The 17,392-nt window shown below is 42.4% G+C and overlaps 1 protein-coding gene across 5 annotated transcripts in view; it reads right to left on the bottom strand.

Annotated features, from left to right (window-relative positions):
* Positions 1-17,392, bottom strand: part of ATOSA (atos homolog A) — a 49,672-nt gene that overhangs the window by 29,062 nt on the left and 3,218 nt on the right. Inside the window, exon 1 of one of the 5 annotated variants that reach the window (XM_087745368.1) lies at positions 6,856-7,030. The exons of 3 other annotated variants lie outside the window; for them this stretch is intronic. Coding sequence is in view for 1 of the 2 variants with exons in the window: in XM_087745362.1 (XP_087601488.1) it covers positions 6,856-6,960 (105 nt within the window). In the remaining variant the exon portion in view is untranslated. Of the gene's footprint in view, positions 1-6,855; positions 7,031-17,392 lie in introns of those variants that run through there. One more of the 5 variants, XM_087745362.1, reaches the window with a different exon arrangement.

Raw genomic sequence — 17,392 nt, 5'->3', positions numbered from 1 at the left:
TTTTGTCAACCCTTTCAGTTACCAAAAAGATTATACAGAGATTTTCTGTTAGAAATCAATAAAGAAAACAAATGTCATTGCTATTAAGTGATAACAACGCATAATTTTGTTGGAGGAAGAGGATCTTTTTTTAAGAGTTAACAAAGAAGTAAGCATTGAAGAGTATAGTCAAAAAGACTTTAAACGTACATATGACTACATTGGCTATTACTGTAAACAGCTGGGTTTTGCAATCACTTATCTTCAAGAACTAATAAAAAACATATCTAAGAGATTTTTAGCACAGAACATTTTATTCTTACCATCTGAATTCGTGCCAGAATCTGGCATGGGAATCCAGACAACAAGCAACCTGCCCTCTTTATCCCCAGAAAACCGTGCAAATTGGGTTCACAGCCTTATTGCTAGGATGGATCCCTAGGAAACAGCATTTACAGAACTGCTTTCAGCCTGACTTGGTTTTACTCTTGGCTATGGAAAAACACAGTCGGAAATCCTAGGATTTTCCCGAGAGGTGAATTCTTCACAGTCCAAGCTGTGATGAAGCTGGAAACACGCCCCGCCAGCGGGGACCTCTGGGCCGGGCACAGCCCACGTGAATACCACCTGGGCTTCAGCGAGCAGATGGCCGTGCCTTATCTGCCTGCTCAGGGAAGCGCCAGAGGTGCCCACAGGATTTCTCATGGAATTCATCACTGAAAATGGGTGTGAAAAAGACATAGAAAGGATTATGCCTCACCAGCATCCAGCCTGGTGAGGAAGGTACGTCTGGTCGGTGTCTAACAGGAAACCATATTTTCCTGTTGTCTTTTTTGCCTCTCAAAACATCATCTTTCATAATAAGCAAATTACTTTTTTTTTTTTAAACTTTCAAGATCTTCCATGGCTTACCACCATTCCTGTTGTCTCCCACTCACTATTGCAGTAAACTTCCAATTAGCCTCTGATTATTTTAATCACTTGTACTTCCTCCCCCCATGTTGTCCTATAGATGGGAAGAACACACTCGATGCAAAACGACTCTGCTTTCCAGCTTTTCTGTTATGGTGATAAAGGCTTGTCAGCCTGTATGCTGGGAGCACAGTTTATCTGTCTCATCAGTATTATCCCTTTGTTTCCTTACAGCCCTCTGTTGGAAGTCACTGGTTTCATGTTCGATACTTGCATAAGGTCTGAGGTGAGGATGGTCTTTTGTTCCGTGGTTGTATAATACCCAGCAGAACGCGATATCCGAATGTGCCTCGTAATTTGTATCACAGGTAACAAATAATAATCTTCAGGTAAGAACTCCAGGAATTTGCTTCCCTTCCCTCTAAAAGTAATATTATGACTGAGCTATACACCTGGATGCTGAAGAATTCCTTGATCTAGTTGCCCAGACAATCAAACACAGCAATATGATACGCTCTAGAAATACAGTTTGAGAATACAGTGGCTTGGCACACATCTACATGAAGGACTTCATTCTGTAAAGAAGCCACTGTTGTAGTGTAAGACCCACAGGCATAGACGTACCTCACAAAAACATCAAGAGCTGAAGAACTACATGTTCTCAACAGCACTGATAAAACAGGCTTACCACGGGTTGTTTATGCTTTATGAGAAGTGACCTGTGTTCAGTAATATACACAGGTCTTGTTCATGGCTTTCGCAGGGGACCAGATCAAAACCTGCCTCAGAAGCACTTCCCTCCAGCAGTTTCATGAAATGCCATGAAGTTTAGTCTATACCAACACTCCTTCAGGTGTCCTACCCTGAAGATAAATTCAAAAGAGAAGGTTCAATATCTAACTATAGTAGATACAGGAACTGTAGAGTAACTTCACTATAAAAATAAGAAAGATAGCACTTGGGGTCCTTCTAGCATGCTGCTCACAGCAGCCAAAGGCAAGCACCTTAGCAAAAAGAGCACAGACAAAGTAGGGCTGTAGTGGTATTTCTCCAGAATACTCTCCCAGTCTTTAACAACTGAACCAAAGGGGCAGAGAAGGTCCTATCCTGTCCAGTGGCAAACAGCTTCAACCCCCTCCATGGCCCCCGCTACAGACCTCCATTGTCCTACAGTGACATTCCCCTACTCCCACCGAGGAGGAAAAATGCCTGGCTGCAAGTACAAGTCAGATGAAAGGCCACATCCACCCCATGAGCCACAGGTTCTTCCTTGCTGCTCTGTACCATGCTCAGGCCAAATACACAGAGCTTCCTACCTCCTTCTCCCTTTCCCCCTTGCAATAGTATTCTAGTTGCAGCAGGTAATTTTGAAAAGGATTCAGATAGATCCGCTCAGATTATAAACTTTCTTATTTAAACTAATGCTTTAACTGCCAGGCACTTTAAAGTATACAGTCCTTCAGACATCTTTTAGAAAGATCTTATAGGGACTAAAATACTCAAGGCCTCTAGGAATTCATATCCACATTCTCTTAGTTTACGTTTTCTCCTCCTCCAGCTGGTCTGCTTTGCCTTTTAAAATTTATTTTAAAGTCGTAAAACCAACAAGTCATCTTCAGCTCCATAAACTTTGCTAAAACTGGAGAGAAAAAAAGCGTTAGTTGCCATGGCAGCAGTGAGGAGTCTCTGGGTCAGGATGCAGAGAACTTCTCTTGTTCTGTCTGATCATTTGCATCAAAAGTTCAGCCATCTGTTATTAACTATTTAACAACAGTCTAGCTTGTTAGCAGTGGTGCTTGCTATTTAAGTTTGCAGAATCTAACTCCCCACCTTCACCCCTTTTGTAAAGCTCCTAATTAATGTGGAAATTCATCTGAGGGCTCAGTTATCTTTCAGGTACGATGACCACCATTACTTAAACTTGGTCAACATTCTCCTTTCTCACCAAGGAAAAGGCATGCACTTATGCAGACACCATCATCTGAAAGCAGCAGCTTTATTGTTAGAGACATCAATTTGAAAAGAATTTCATCAGACGGTAGATGATGTGGCTGAACTGCAAGACAGGCTGTATCCCTCCCATTTAAGCATACTCCACTACATGTTATATTCCCAAGTTCCACAGCATCCCTCGGTCTTCTATACCCCATCTTCTCAATATTACAGAAGAAAACAGTTTTGTAATTTTATTTCAGAGTATGAACAGTATAGACTCAACAATGTGATACTAGGAAGGAAATACTGCCTTTTATCCTCTACGAGAATCTGAAATATATTCGTCTACTAGCTGTATACATTAAGAAAACAAAAACTTAGTTCTCACATTTCCAAGCTTAGAATTTTGGAGTTAAAAACCTTTTACCTTATCTTGACTTCACTACCTTAATTCAAATCTCTATGACCTAAAGGAAAATACTGACTCTGAATCTAGTCCTAGGAGAGCAGGCCAGTCTTGTTGCTCCTCACTCATCGTGCTCTCAGAAGAAAGTGGGAGGCCATACAATGACAAAAAGGGAACAACATGACTGTTTCTTTTACTGTTGCTAAAACTACTTCACCAAAAAAAAAAAAAAAATCAGTACTACTAGGAGCAAGTAACAGGCCTTCAGCAGGAAGTCCTTGTTTCAGTCATTTAACAAGGAAACACTGCCTCACGTATGCTAAGAGCATTCTGTTCACAGGCATAGCCAGTAAAGCTCAGATGCCCTGAACTTAAAGCAGAAGAAAAATTTGAAAAGTATTTATGTTGGAATATGGGAAGAGAGTTGCAGAGCATCAGAAGACTAAATTCACACATCCAAATAACAAAACAGTATTTTGCAGGCTAGTCTTTCATTCAGATGACAAGCAGACCAGCAGCCTGTTGTATGCACCAGCAATCTCAGTGTGGCAAGACCTGGTGCAGTGACAGCACTGGCTCAGGCGCCTTCTCAGATTCTACAAAGATGAGAGATTTGGTAGATACAACCACACGTGCATAGAATAGGTCTGATGTACTGCAGTGGTTTAGAGACAGACATGATACTGTATCAAAACAAGAACCCAGACAGTTCCATTACTTCTGGTTCCAATGAGAACAATGCAACTAAACAGCCTAGAAGTGTCTGAAAAGGCTTTTATTTCAGCATGTTCAGGAAAAGTCTCCATTACAGATACTCAGCTTCACATGTGAAGGCTTGGTGAATTACATGGCAGGGCAGCTTTCTGACTATCAAACCATGTCAACTCCAGAGACTTGGTTCAACTCCAAGAAGCTATGTGAACACTGATGGCATACCTAAGCCCAAGATAAATACAGTCACACTGGGGAAGAACTGTTAAGCACATTTTCTCCCTACATGTGAAGCACCTACTAATGCTGCTGAGCTGACTTTTTTTTTTTGTTTGTTTCCCCAGAATAACTGAAAAAACAAGAAAATGAGAAACAAACCAAACAGTGCAAATGCACTGTTAACAATCAAGCTTTTAAAGAATATTCACAAGGAGAAGAGATAGAAACACTCAAGAATTCAAGAATTTTATTTTAATGGACAACACATTAAACATTAGATATATATAGTATGCAGGTTAAGTAGGAGCTGATACTCTTATAACTTTATTACAACATCATGTCAGTTAGAAATCACACCTACAAGCCGGAAACTTCTGCAGCACTGCTGCTAGAACAGAACTAGCTATCAGGATACTTAAAGCACACGGAGAAAAAAAGCATAGGACTTGTTAGGAAGTGTCCTCAGGTAAGGAATGTAGATTAAGAATCCCATTATTTTATCTGAAATAAAGAAAAAGACAAAACAAAAAGCCCAGAGCAAACTATTTTCATGACATCTGACCTCTTCTACTGCAGTTTCTTTCTGTGTTCATCTTCTCTTTGTGCTTTCCTACTTCATCGCTCAAAGCTTTGATGTTACAACCTGTTCATTGTCATCTAAGTGGTGGGTAATTTATCTTGTGGAACTTTGTCAGAACATGTTTGACCACCCAAAATCCTCCTCCTAGCTAGTGAGGCTACCTCCAGCTTCAGTACGTTTGTTTCAGTATTTGCAGTCCAGATTATTTACAGGGTGGGGTGCAGGGAAAGGAGTGAGTCTAGCAGACCAAAGGCAGATACTGTACTTCTTCATCAGAAATGCAAGGAGCTCGGAAAGAACTGAGATGAAATTGATGATGGTGGAGCAGCATGAAGCTCCTCGGGTAATTTTTCCAATGCTATTAACCTTCACCTACAAGGCCTGCCCTTAAGCAGTTAAACAGTAACCTGCAAAAGTAAAAAAGTTACAAAAGAGACAATATATGCTTCTCATCTTAAAAAATTCTGGGAGAATGGCCAGGCCCATTAAATTGTTTTTAAACTTTATTTGGGAGGATCAACGAGGACATTACAACTCTCAAGTTGTGTAAAAGACTGCTCATTTTAAAATGGACACCAGAGCCTACTATGGAATTTTGAATGCATAAAGCAAAAGAACATTTTTTGATAGTTTTAGAACTGAACTGTGTCACACAGCACAATTCAGCTATTTACAAGTTTCCACATTGTAAGTCATCTTATTAAGCTTTAACAGTCTTCTGGTACTCAAAAGAATAAAACGTTACATAGAGTCAAAATTTAAAGGCTGAACAGAACTTCAGCCAAGAATCTATTTTGCCTCCCTCTCTCCTAATATATGGTAATTTTCCACATAGCAAAATGGTAGGCATTAACACATTTAAAATTTAATATATGCAATTACGAAATTTCACTTTGTCCTCTCAAAAATTCCTTACTACTTTATAAAGCAATGCTTCAGCGATGCAAAACCAATATTCCCACACAAACCACAAGAGTAGACTAGTGGAATTGTTCCTCCTCCTGTATCAGGAGATGAACATCTAACGTCAGCAGGATCCCTTAAGCTAGAGCTCTGGTACCTTTCAGAGGAGCGCCAACAAGCTCTAGACCCAGGATGACAATATATGCAAGTACTTGGTCGGAACAACATTTGCATTTTTAGAGAACAGGTTTGCATATAAAGGAGTGGATAACCCTCAATTCAGCACTGAGTTCAGTATGCTATTTAATTAGCTTTAAACATAGCATATAGTTGAGCAACCAGTAAGCTGCTAATTAAAAAATACATATTTTTAGTTGCCCCCAAAGCTGACGTATTTGCATCAGCTTTATTTGCCCCAAGACAAACGAGTAGTGGCAAAGGGCTGATAATGTTTTCATGCATTGTTCCTAGCAGAAATCAAAGTACTGTAATAGTTTCCTCCTGCTGGAGGAAAAAAAAAAAAAAATAAAGGGGGGGAGAGAGAAACTTGACCTACATAACAAGGCACGGAAGAAACTCAGTTAAGCTTCAGGGTGTTTTTGGGAGGGGGGTAGAGGTTTTTTTTCTCCATAACAATGAAGAGTCAAGCAGTTACATATGGCTACACTAGCTACAACTGTTAGCAGATTTGACATGTAACTAGATGTCTCGCTTTTAAGGCTTAAAAATATCCCCCTCCTGTTCCAGGCCATTTAATACTCTTGCCCTAACAATGTAATGAATTAACAGAGTTAATTTTTAGGCTGTCCATTACTTTCCTTTAAAGGGAAGTTGAAAAAAAAAAGACCTCACAAAAATCCAACTTTCACAGGCTCGGTATACAGAACGAAAGTCAGAACATAGGGTGAAACTCTTTTTAAAGGAACTATTTACAGGCTAAGTACAGCACGCTTCTTCAGCTCAACCGGGGAGGCAAACTTCAGCACAGGCGGATTTTAAACCACCTTTCGTAGAAGAACACCAACAAAAGCCGCGGGTCACACTCCCAGTGACACGGCTCCAACTTGTGTCGGGCCGGGGAGGGCCGCCCGGCCCGGTGCCACCGGCCTCCCGGCCCCCCCGCCGCCGCTCCCCGCCGCCCCCCCAACCGCACCCCCCCCCCGGTCTGGGCGGGCGGGCGCCGCAGCCGCGCGGTCCCGGCCGTACCCACCTTCTCCGCGCGGCCCCGTGCTCCCGCGGCGAGCCCCGCCGCCGCGCCGGCGCGGGTGGGTGCCCACGGCATCTTCCACAAAGGAGGCAGAGTAGGGGCGAGCATAGCAACAGGCCCGGGCGCCGATTGGCCCCGCCGGGCGAGCGCCGGCCTCCTCGGCGGCACGGCCCGGCCCGGCCCGGCCCCCGCCCGCCCCGCCGGGGCAGGTGAACGGGGAGGGGGGGCGGGAGGGAGAGAGAACACACCCGCGGCGGCAGCAACCGCCCGAATTGGTACTAAAGCGCGACTGTTAGCAAGAAAGAGCGTGACTGCCACGCGTGCCCCTGCCCGGGGAATAAACAGGCTGTGGCGGAACCGCCGACACGCGTGGGAGGGCGGGGGGCACGACCTCCCGGCGGGCCGGGGCTGCCGCCGCCCCGCCCTGCCCCTCCGCGGCCCCGCAGGCTGCGCCGGCAGGAGCCCGCAGGAGCCCGCAGGAGCCGCCGGCCCCCCAGGCCCGACTCCCTCTCGGACGGGGATTTTGAAGCCGGCGAAAGGGCCGAGCCCGCCCCCGCGGCAGCAGGGCCCGGCCGGCGGAGCGGCGGGAGGAGGCGGGCAGGGGCTGCCCGGGGCGCGCCGGCGCTGTGCCACCCGCACCGGCAAACAGCCCCAAGCCGAGAAGAGCTCCCAGGTGTCGGTGCGTTGGCACTACACCCTCGGCGTTCACCCACCGCACCCGTTTTGAGGCACCGGCCCCGCGCAGCAGCGTATCGAGGCGGTGAAGATCCGCACCTGGAGAGGGGAAGGGGCCGCCCGCCCAGGGTCGCTTACCGCCGCCGCGCCCGCACAGCGCACACCGAGGGGAGGAAAGTCCCACTACGAGCTCTCCTTGCCTTACTGTAGCTCTTAAACCTACCTGATGAGCTCCCTGCTTCAGTATTTTTTCTGACCTCCTCAGTTTTTTAGCGGGCGCTTTTGGGGACTAATTTATGAAGTTGTTTCAAGGGAGTAGTCTCAAAACTGCACGTATTATCCTAGGCGGAGTCTGAACAACGTTGTCCGCATTAAAACAATTTCATCCAGTTCTTACCTATTTACCAGAACCAAAGTCAGATGACGTTCACCATATTAACATAATCAGCAGGAAAAAAAAAAATCTTACTCTCAGCCTAACCACGTTACAAGACAAGAATAAAACTCTTGTTCTGTAATTAGATGCCATGAAACTATGAGAAGTCCAGATCAAACCAGACTTCACAACCACATTCAAAATCCAGCAGCACTCACTAACCCGTTCAAGAGCATGGAAAGCATGCTACTTACTTCACAGAACAATGACACTTCCCCGCTCACATTTCATATAGCGGTATCATTTATTTAGCTGTGGTTGCGAGAAAACAGCCTATACCAGATTTTTAAGTAGACATTTTATCCAAGGAAGGTTGGATAGCTTTTAGTAGCTGGCCCATTTAAAGATTGTAGATACAGATAGTGCCTTACAGAAAGCTACACGCAAAACATACCATTTCATTAGTCACTGACATTCAGGCTTCCTGTATATTTTATCTCAGTTTGCTTTCCAAGTATTTTTCTTTCATGGAACATTTACTTCTACAAAAACACCGTAGTTTATAGTTGTCTGAAAAAGCAGTTTCAAATTTTCTTAATCAAGCAACCACCTAGCCTTTGAAAAAAGTACTCAGATGGTTTTCTATGAAACAGTTATTCAATATCTATGGGAGGAATGGGAGGGGTAAGAGGAATATTTATCACACTGGTAAACACAGTACATTTAGAAGTTTTGCTAACAAGAGGCAGAAGCAACAACCCTGAGTCCATTCCCATGGGGGCCGGCAGAGACAGTATTCAGGAGGCACCAGTTGCTTTTACAGGCCAGCTTACAATGTTTTAGTGAGGAGCAGCTGCCTCTAGATGACAGGCATACCTACCCACCATAATGCTCACGAACAGTCTCCCCACGCTGGGCTACTGGAGCGCAACCACAAAGGTCCTTTTCACACCTGATATTCTTCAAATACGGTAGAAGTACGGCAGCATGTTGACACTCCAGCTTTTACGCTTACTGTCCTAAGCCAGCCGTAGATATACACAGCTGAGCTCTGTGCATATTTGGGGAAGAACACCCCAGAAATGCATGCATCTGGCCTATTAAAATGCTAAATTTAGAAAATACCATATTAGAAATTCCAAACAAAACCCACCTTGAAGCATGCTACTCATTTATCAGTTTGATCTTGTATTCTTCCACAAATTCCAGTAGAGGTACAATATTCATAAGGTAACGGGACATTGCTAGTGTGACTGAACATAAGAGAATACAGTAGCACACAGCGATATACATAGGACTTTACCCTAAGCTGCGTGTTCCACCATCATAAAGTAGCTGCACCTAAAATACTACTAATACCCTTGCAATTTAATACTGTACTAAATGACTAATAATAAGCAAGATAAACAGACTGTATTTTAACCCACCTTCTGCCACAAACAGGATAACACTTATGAAAATAAAAAGAAGATGAGGTCTTGATAAGAATGGATTTTATCCAACACAAACTTTAGGAATAAGCAGTCCTACACATTTCACAAAGCAGGAAATCCCAGCCAAGTGTGGTTCATCTCAGCATCAAGTCAACTATGCATCAGTTCAGCAGCACTTGCCAGTAGGCATAATTGGCATCATCTCGACGTTGCAAAAACCACTCAGCTTCAGCCTTTGGAGGGCCATGCCAAAGCACGGGATGTCTAGCAACGAGCTAGTTCAGAAAAACAGTAGTTCAGATTCCAGCCCTGCCTTGTGCAGAAAAAGCAAGGTGTGCATGTGACCTCTAAGGAGTGAAGCATAAGTGACTTCATGGCACCTTATGTTCACACAGCCTAGTTGTAGAGACGAGATAAAAAACAAAAGCACATTTCTACCAATGCATCCCTTGCTTGAAACAATCATTTTGGATTGAGTTACTAATTTGCAGAATATAAAACCACTAAGCACTCATACAGACAACCCTATTCCCCTTCGCCCCCCTCAGGTGCTCAAATCCTCAGAAGAAAGCTGAGGGCAGTTCTTGATGCTTGCAATGCATGTTAAAGAGCTGATAAGATATACCATCCACAGTCTTAATAATTTATGTATAGCTTTCCTTTTTCTGATGTTTAAAGTCAAATTTCATGAATGAGAAAGACTACATATAGTCTATAGTATGCCTAGAAAAGTTGAAAGCATCAGATGCTAACAGTTCCACTATGATTTTAAAAGAAAATCAGTGCAGATCATAAAGCTGCTTAACATTTCATACTAGAAGCTAACTGAGAATGAATACAACCTGCTTATAAAAAGTGTCCTAAAACATTTATGAAACTGAAAGCCATTATATATTCTCAAAATGAAGATGGGATGAAAGAACATAGAATGCTCATCAAGCAGCATCACTTAACCTTTTCTCTCTAACAGATCCAAAATACTTTCTCACAGAAACTCGTTAAATCAGTGAGACTATCAGTAGGAAACATCCAAAGGCAGTACAATAATACCCAGTTATGCCGATTTTAGTGAACTTAATCGCTCAATGTAGGATGAGGCAGATGTGTATTCTAGCAGTTTTACACTGATCTCCTGATCTTTGCCTTCAAATTTTTCTGGTGTTATGAACCATTCCTCCTGCTTCAGCTCCATAAGCTGGCTACTTGGTTCTACTCATTCACTTTTTAACAGCAGGCACACTTCTAAAAGGGGTCTTCCATACCTTCCTTGCACTAACGTGGTGTAAGCAGTTACGCTGTCTGAACATCCTACATGGGGAATACTGACACCAGCGTAGTTACAGCAGCAATCATTACCCAGCCCTCTCCTCCAATTCTAGTCCCGCAGACACATTGTTTCTCACGGCTTCCCCATGGTAAGCAAAATTTCTTTGTCCATTTGAATAGCATGTGCTTCAAAAGGAAGAAACTGTTTCCCCTTCAAAATAAAGCAAAACAAAGCCATACTTTTTATTAAAAGGTATCTGAAGTGGGAAACCTTGCATAGGAAATACGCTTAAAGAGTTGCGTTTAAAGAATTATACAGCAGAGAAAAAAGGCTTTACCTTTGAGCAGCATGAGTGTTAATATTAATCCCTTTCCCCTAACTGTGCATTCCCAGTCCGTGCTGATCTTGACAATTTTGTCCCTGTTCAGTTCCTACTGGGAACTCCTCCTCCTTTACTCCACGTCACTGGAATATTTACTAAAGCTTTCCTCCTCCTGATGCATTTGTCTCTTCCCCCTTACCCCCAAGTCCGACTACTTCATCAAAATTAAAAGCCTGACTAAAAAAGCTGTAGCAAGAAAGAGCAAGCAAATAGGATGTCCTACTGGGGCTGCGTTGTAAATATTCAGAGCTAACATGCAAAGAAAATGCAGATACTTTACAGAAAACTGCACAAAGCATCAACACAACATATCAAAAATTCACTCCGCTAACACAGAAGTTACACCTTCAGCGACTAGTCACAGACATTTCTTCAGGTATCACTCTTAACCAGCCTCTCTGCCCCCCAAGTCTGCAGACAAAGCTTTCTACCAAACTTGCTGACCTGCCTGAAAGCGTGAGCGAGCCATGGTGTGTTTCACTTAGGTTGCTGGGCTGGTGCCCTGGCAGGGAACCAAGGAGAACAATACCTGGCAGGGGAGAAGGGCCTCCCACCACTCTGAAAAAAGTGTGCTGACCACAGCAGCTCTTCCTGCACCTCTCCTTCTCCTTCCCCTGACCCTCAGAAGAAACCACCACCACCCCAACACCTCCCACCACGGTACTGACTGTACTGAGGATACGGGCTAATACTCGCCATCCTCAACTCTTCACTGAAGTTCTCTCTCTTGCCCTTCCCTCCCCCATTATACCCAACGACAAGACAATACTTGCACAGCACCCTGAGAAAGAAGCTTAATTTATTGCAGCACAGAGAAGTGTGAAACATGCCCTAAAAATGCTGAAGGCTCATCAGTGGGCAAAAAGAATCCCTGCATGCACAGCACCATTAAAAGGTTAAACTAGCATAAGCAGTCACCTGCTTGCAGTCTCACTAAAGTTCACAGTCTAAAATGGACTTACTTACTAACCTGCTTCCCAGGGATCTTAATGGAAAAAAATCACTAACTTCACAGGATACGCAATGTAAAACAGATGACATGGCACATATGCAATCAGAGATTCCTTATTTCTGATACATTCTTTTTTATTATACCTCAGAAGAAAATCCAACTAGTTTTTTCCCTAGGAACAAAAAAGTCATACTTAGCAATAGGTTTGGGAAACGCATTGATCACTGCTAAGAGAAAAGTTTAAGTGCCCTGTGTTTACTGGGTACTACATATCTGGACAGAGAGAGAGTGGATGCCTTCCCACAAAAGGAAAAATGGTCAAATCAAAATAAAAGTGTATGGGGGGAGCTGAAGAACTCCTCTTACTGCTCTTAAAGAAACAAAGTTGTCCAGAAGACTTCTCAGTAAGACTATTTTGGTCACCTTTTTTCTTAATAAAGGTTCTTCCATTCAGGACACCCATGGAAACGTCATTAGTATTTCACATATGTGAGTGCTTCCTTCCCCATGTGTTCATCTGCCTCCACTGATTCATACACAGCTCTTCTCCAAATTATCCCTGAGAACATCCTCATACTACCCCATTACATCTTTGCATTTTGAGTCAACATAATGTAGTAATACCATCCCAGATAGCAACTCTAAATAGTTTCGGTCCCAAAGTTAACATTAAAAGATAATGCAAAAATCACTAGCAAAAAGAACTAGTCAGGCCCATTTAACAAGGAAGAAAATATATTAATACAACCAAGTATAAACATTTTATATGGTCAGAACAACACTGAATTGTTAAGAACAGCTGGAGAATTTTCATAACTCTTACAACTCAATTATACTGTTTATGAGTAGCCTTTATAAAAATCTCTCTTCCAATCCTGGTACAGTTATGCATGCAGATCAAGAATAACTGCACATGGCTTTGGCTGTGTGCTTACAGCTATATTCATCCCACCCTGCACTGGACAAGCAGAAAAAGGAATATGTAATGAATGTTAAGTCTTCCAAAGTCCAACTACCTACCCAAGTCCAAGCAGCGCTCTTCTGTATTTGCAGTCACCCAGGTTTATAGACATCCTTAATTGCCTACTTATACATGAAGTTTTTGTACTCGGTAGTACAAAGGTAACCATGCAATTGTACATGCACTTCTAAAACTATTTAAACTTAAAAACCAGCTTCTGTCCAAACATTAAATACAAATGACCTGCAAAGACTGAACAATTTACTACTACCTTGAAAGACAATGATGTAAGACACCTTCGAAAAATGTAAAAAACATAGTTTAACAAGTATCACATCAGAATGGAGAAAGTAGTTATTATAGCTATAATTCCAGTTAAACTGCAAGACCTTATTGACTAGAAGAACAGCTAGCAACTGCCAGACTGTTATCCTAAACTTGTTGCTGATAGGATAAAAGGCTATGGCTATTTCACCACCATTTAACAGTTGCTATTAGTAGACATTTGTCAAAATAACAAAGAAACATTTTGTAAACAGTGAAGTAGACAGAGCAAGTTCTTTTAATAAATGTCATATAGCTGGTTTGTTCCCGTCAGTTACTCTGTTTGCACAGAAGATTTCTAATTTTAATAAGCAGAACTTCATTTGGCAACAAACATCTCTCATGAGAATCTGTATTTATAAATGTTAGCTTATTTTTAAAAACATTTAGAAGCTGGCAGACCTCAGATCCAATAATAGTTTCAACACTGCCCTTAACAACTAAGTCCAATCTAATATGCTTCAGCCCAGGGATCTGATCTGGCATGCCAAAGTTTTTCACTTCAGCAAGTCAAGAATATGGTCAGAAGGATCAGTTATATAGTCCAAGCCTATGGACTTGGCATATCCACAAGCCCCAAAATATCCACCTAAATGCCACTCCAGCAGCATCTATTTTAGCAACAAGAGCCCCTCTGAAGGCAGCTAGTATGGACAACTCCAACCCAACAAAAAGAAAATGGCAAAGCTGTTATTAGTATGGTTTGTTCTCTCTGAGAAACAGGCACGCACGCTCAACATGGATAAAAACACTCTTCCAACCCAAGAGCTACTTCTACAATAGGAGGACTTGCCTCGCTGTTGACACTAGGTACAAGTTACAGAACAGGTAGGAAAACTTCAACATAAAAAGTATGTTAAAACATAAAAAAACATAAAAACATTTGGGTATTTCAACCCAAAACTTAAGATTTTCCTATTCTACAAATTAATATCCCTAGATTTAGGGAGGGGAGGTGGGGGGGGCTGGGGGAGTGGGAAGTGAAGCATCTGAAAGCTAAGAATTCTTCTAAGTTAAATCTTTGTAGTAGAAATTTAATCAAGGGGCATATATTCCCATTTCTTGGATGCAAGGCCAGAGGTGTAGACTCTACCCTCAACTAAAAAAAAAAAAAAAAAAAGGCTTATATTCCTGTCCACTCATCCTCATCCACTGCATCTATATATTAAGTGTTATCAGGACAAATCTGCTCTCCCCAAAGATTAGGGCTAGATGGCTTCATGGCTTATAAATGGAGTCTGAGTGTAATATCCTGACCACCTGTCAGTTTGGTTGGTTTGTTTGGGTTTTTTTTTATCCTGAACAGTTTTAGTTTTTCTTTCTTTTAAAGAATACAGTGGTTGTATTTGAAAGTAATCCACATAGGAAAAGCAGACCCCCCCGCCCTTTCCTGCCCTCCCTCACCACACGCACCTTCTCGCACGTGCCCCTGCGCGGCGGAGCGTGTTTGCCAGCACGGCTTCCTCCCGGGCCAGGGAGCAGCGTCACCTCCAGCTCATTACCACCCAACCTGCACTTACCTGTGGCAATCAAGCCCGAAGCATTGCCCAAACACTTTTGGGGTGACAGCTCCACTGAGCAGGAAGCACCTAATTTCCAGTTTATTACTTTGTTTACTGGCAATGTCGTTCTACCACAGAAAAGTTTAAGTGCTTCATGACATTTCACTGAGAAGATACAGAATTAAAGTGCTCTATCACAGTGCAATATAGGACACTAAAATACCACTCATCCTTTTTCAAAAGATATTTTCACTTCCTGATCTGCATACTCTGTAGCACATCATCTTTGCTAAGTTCCACAAAATCTTTCATGGAGTTAATACAGGGTATAAAACTAAGTCTTGTTTTTAAAAACAAGGACCTTATCCAGATCTCCTAATTTAGGAACTAACTCCACAACTCCTAAACACACTGGTTCAATTCACTTCCCCCCAATCCCATGCCTCCTCATCCTTCCTCATAAGAATTTGAAGAAAAGCATTCAATCAACTGTTCATCTTCATTAATCTCTCCTCCAGCTTTCCTCACAGATGCATTCAGAAATCCTTCAGCTATCTTTCTGACAGGAGGTAGTAAACAGACTTTCGTTGAACCCAAAAAGTTAGCTCTTTCCATACCAAACTACCAAATAAGGTGGAAGAAAGTCTCTTAACCCAGTTACTACAAAGAGGCCCAGAGGCACATATCAAGCTTGATTTGCAAAGAAGGAAGAAGAAGAAAAAAGCCATCTTCAGACTGATTGTTCCTCTCTTGTAGACAGAACACCATTTCTTTAAATTAGGATAATCTCAAGGAGGGAACTAATGCTTCAGAAAGTAAGAGACAACTGCTTTCTGCTTAATTTGTAAGTGAAAACAGAATAGTCTCTACACAGAGAACACACAGCAGAGGAATAAACAAAGCAAGGTAACAAAGAAGTAAGAAAAGTCTAGAATAAGGTGATAAAAACCAGCCAGCATGCATTTAGAGACAAACAAGCCTGTCTTCCTCCTTTAACTGATCATTCATGCAGCGAGGGGGAGGGAAGAGGAAGGAGCAGTAACTCTGAGCTATTTAGACTATAGTAAGACTTTTGATGTCTTGTAACATTCCCACAGTAAAACATGATTATACTGTAGATTCATCGAAACCACAAGATTTTTTCCAGTTGTGCACCAAGTGTACTCTAGGAGTACATAACGAGCCTTCCGAGTTTGGCAGTAAGCTATCACCCCGACATTATGCAATGTTTTCCTTAACTCCGATGGTGAAACAGTGTGTTTATACAGTTTATGAACAAAGCTGAACTGGAAGAGTTTGCAAGCACTCTGCTACGAAGTCTAGTTCTGTCTTCCAAACTCAATAAACTGGCGAAGTGATCTGAAGTCATTAGAACGAAGTTCAATAGAAGCAAGAGCAAAACTCTGTACTTGAGAAAGGAAACAGTGGTCCAAACATGCAACGTGAAGCAGCTGACGAGGCAGCTGTACTGCAGAAACTAAATTGTGGAGATATCATGGATCAAAGCTAGGTAAGTTGATATGTAAGTTGATATGTTGTTACTGCAGAAAAAAAAAAAAAACAACCCTCAAACGTCACTCCAAAACCATTGTATGTAAGAAAGGGAGATAAATCATTCTTCTCACCAGCGCTGGTGAAGCCCCAGCTGAAGCAATGTGACCACTGTATTTTAAGATGCTTCAACACCTCACTTTAAGAATGGCAGCGTAGGAAAGGTAAAGCCATCAGTAATTTAGTTACTGAATTCTCCAGACCCAGTACAGAGGTAGTTATGTGAATGAGCTGAGCGCAACCACTGCCCTTCCACACTGACACCCCACCTGACAGGTAAGTCCTGAGCGATGCCCACGAGACATGTCCTGTGAATGCCCTGTGCCTTTGCTTGGCAAAGGAATAAGTTCACATTTTCACCTGCACTTTCAAACTTCTCTTCCTCACGTGCAAAACTGCTCCATGGATTTGCTATGCAACACTCCACATTCCATCTCCTCCATACTGCTCTCATATATTGCATGTTTGTATCTGTAATTTTCAAACTTTCCTTATTATAAAGGAAGGTAAGTACCTTAGGGCCAAATTTCCCTTTTTTCTTAAGTCCGACTCATCCCTCTCAACTCCTTAAATTAAAATATTCTATAACATTTCCCACTGTTAAAAAAGTGGTTGCACACTTACATCTCCCCTTTCTTCTCCTGCACCACCCATTTTTGCTGGTGATAACAGGAATCTTATTGGTAGTATGACAAAGGCTAAACCATACCTTCTCCCAGCATGCCTGGGCATTACAATCTTCTTAAGTATACTTTTAAGCTTAATTCTAACTACAAGAACTACATCTCTTCACTCCAAATGGATTCCGATATAATTATTTGTAAGAATGAAAAAAAGCAAAACCACAACAGAACATTTCAAGTCTTTTTAAGTCTGTTTCTTCATGTTTCAGTTGGTGTGTGGATTTGCAGTCTTCTCAGGATTTTGAGGGTCTGTAGGAAAGTGAAGGCTGTGGCAAGCTGAGTGGTCTGATTCTCCCCTGTCCTTTGCTATTAATTTGCGACAATTGGAAGCAGGTGACTGCACACTTGACTGCTTGTATCCTGCGGTGCAGCTGCTATGCAGAAAGCAGCACATGTAAACATTTGCATGATTCGTGCCTCCTAAGAGTCTCTGT

The sequence above is a fragment of the Nipponia nippon genome, unplaced genomic scaffold (genome assembly GCF_047370975.1).
Source record: "Nipponia nippon isolate SJK-2023a ecotype South Korea unplaced genomic scaffold, ASM4737097v1 scaffold_9, whole genome shotgun sequence".
In the NCBI taxonomy this organism is placed as follows: domain Eukaryota; kingdom Metazoa; phylum Chordata; class Aves; order Pelecaniformes; family Threskiornithidae; genus Nipponia; species Nipponia nippon.
The sequence above is the reverse complement of the archived record's forward strand: the minus strand, read 5'-3'. Positions and strand labels throughout refer to the sequence as shown.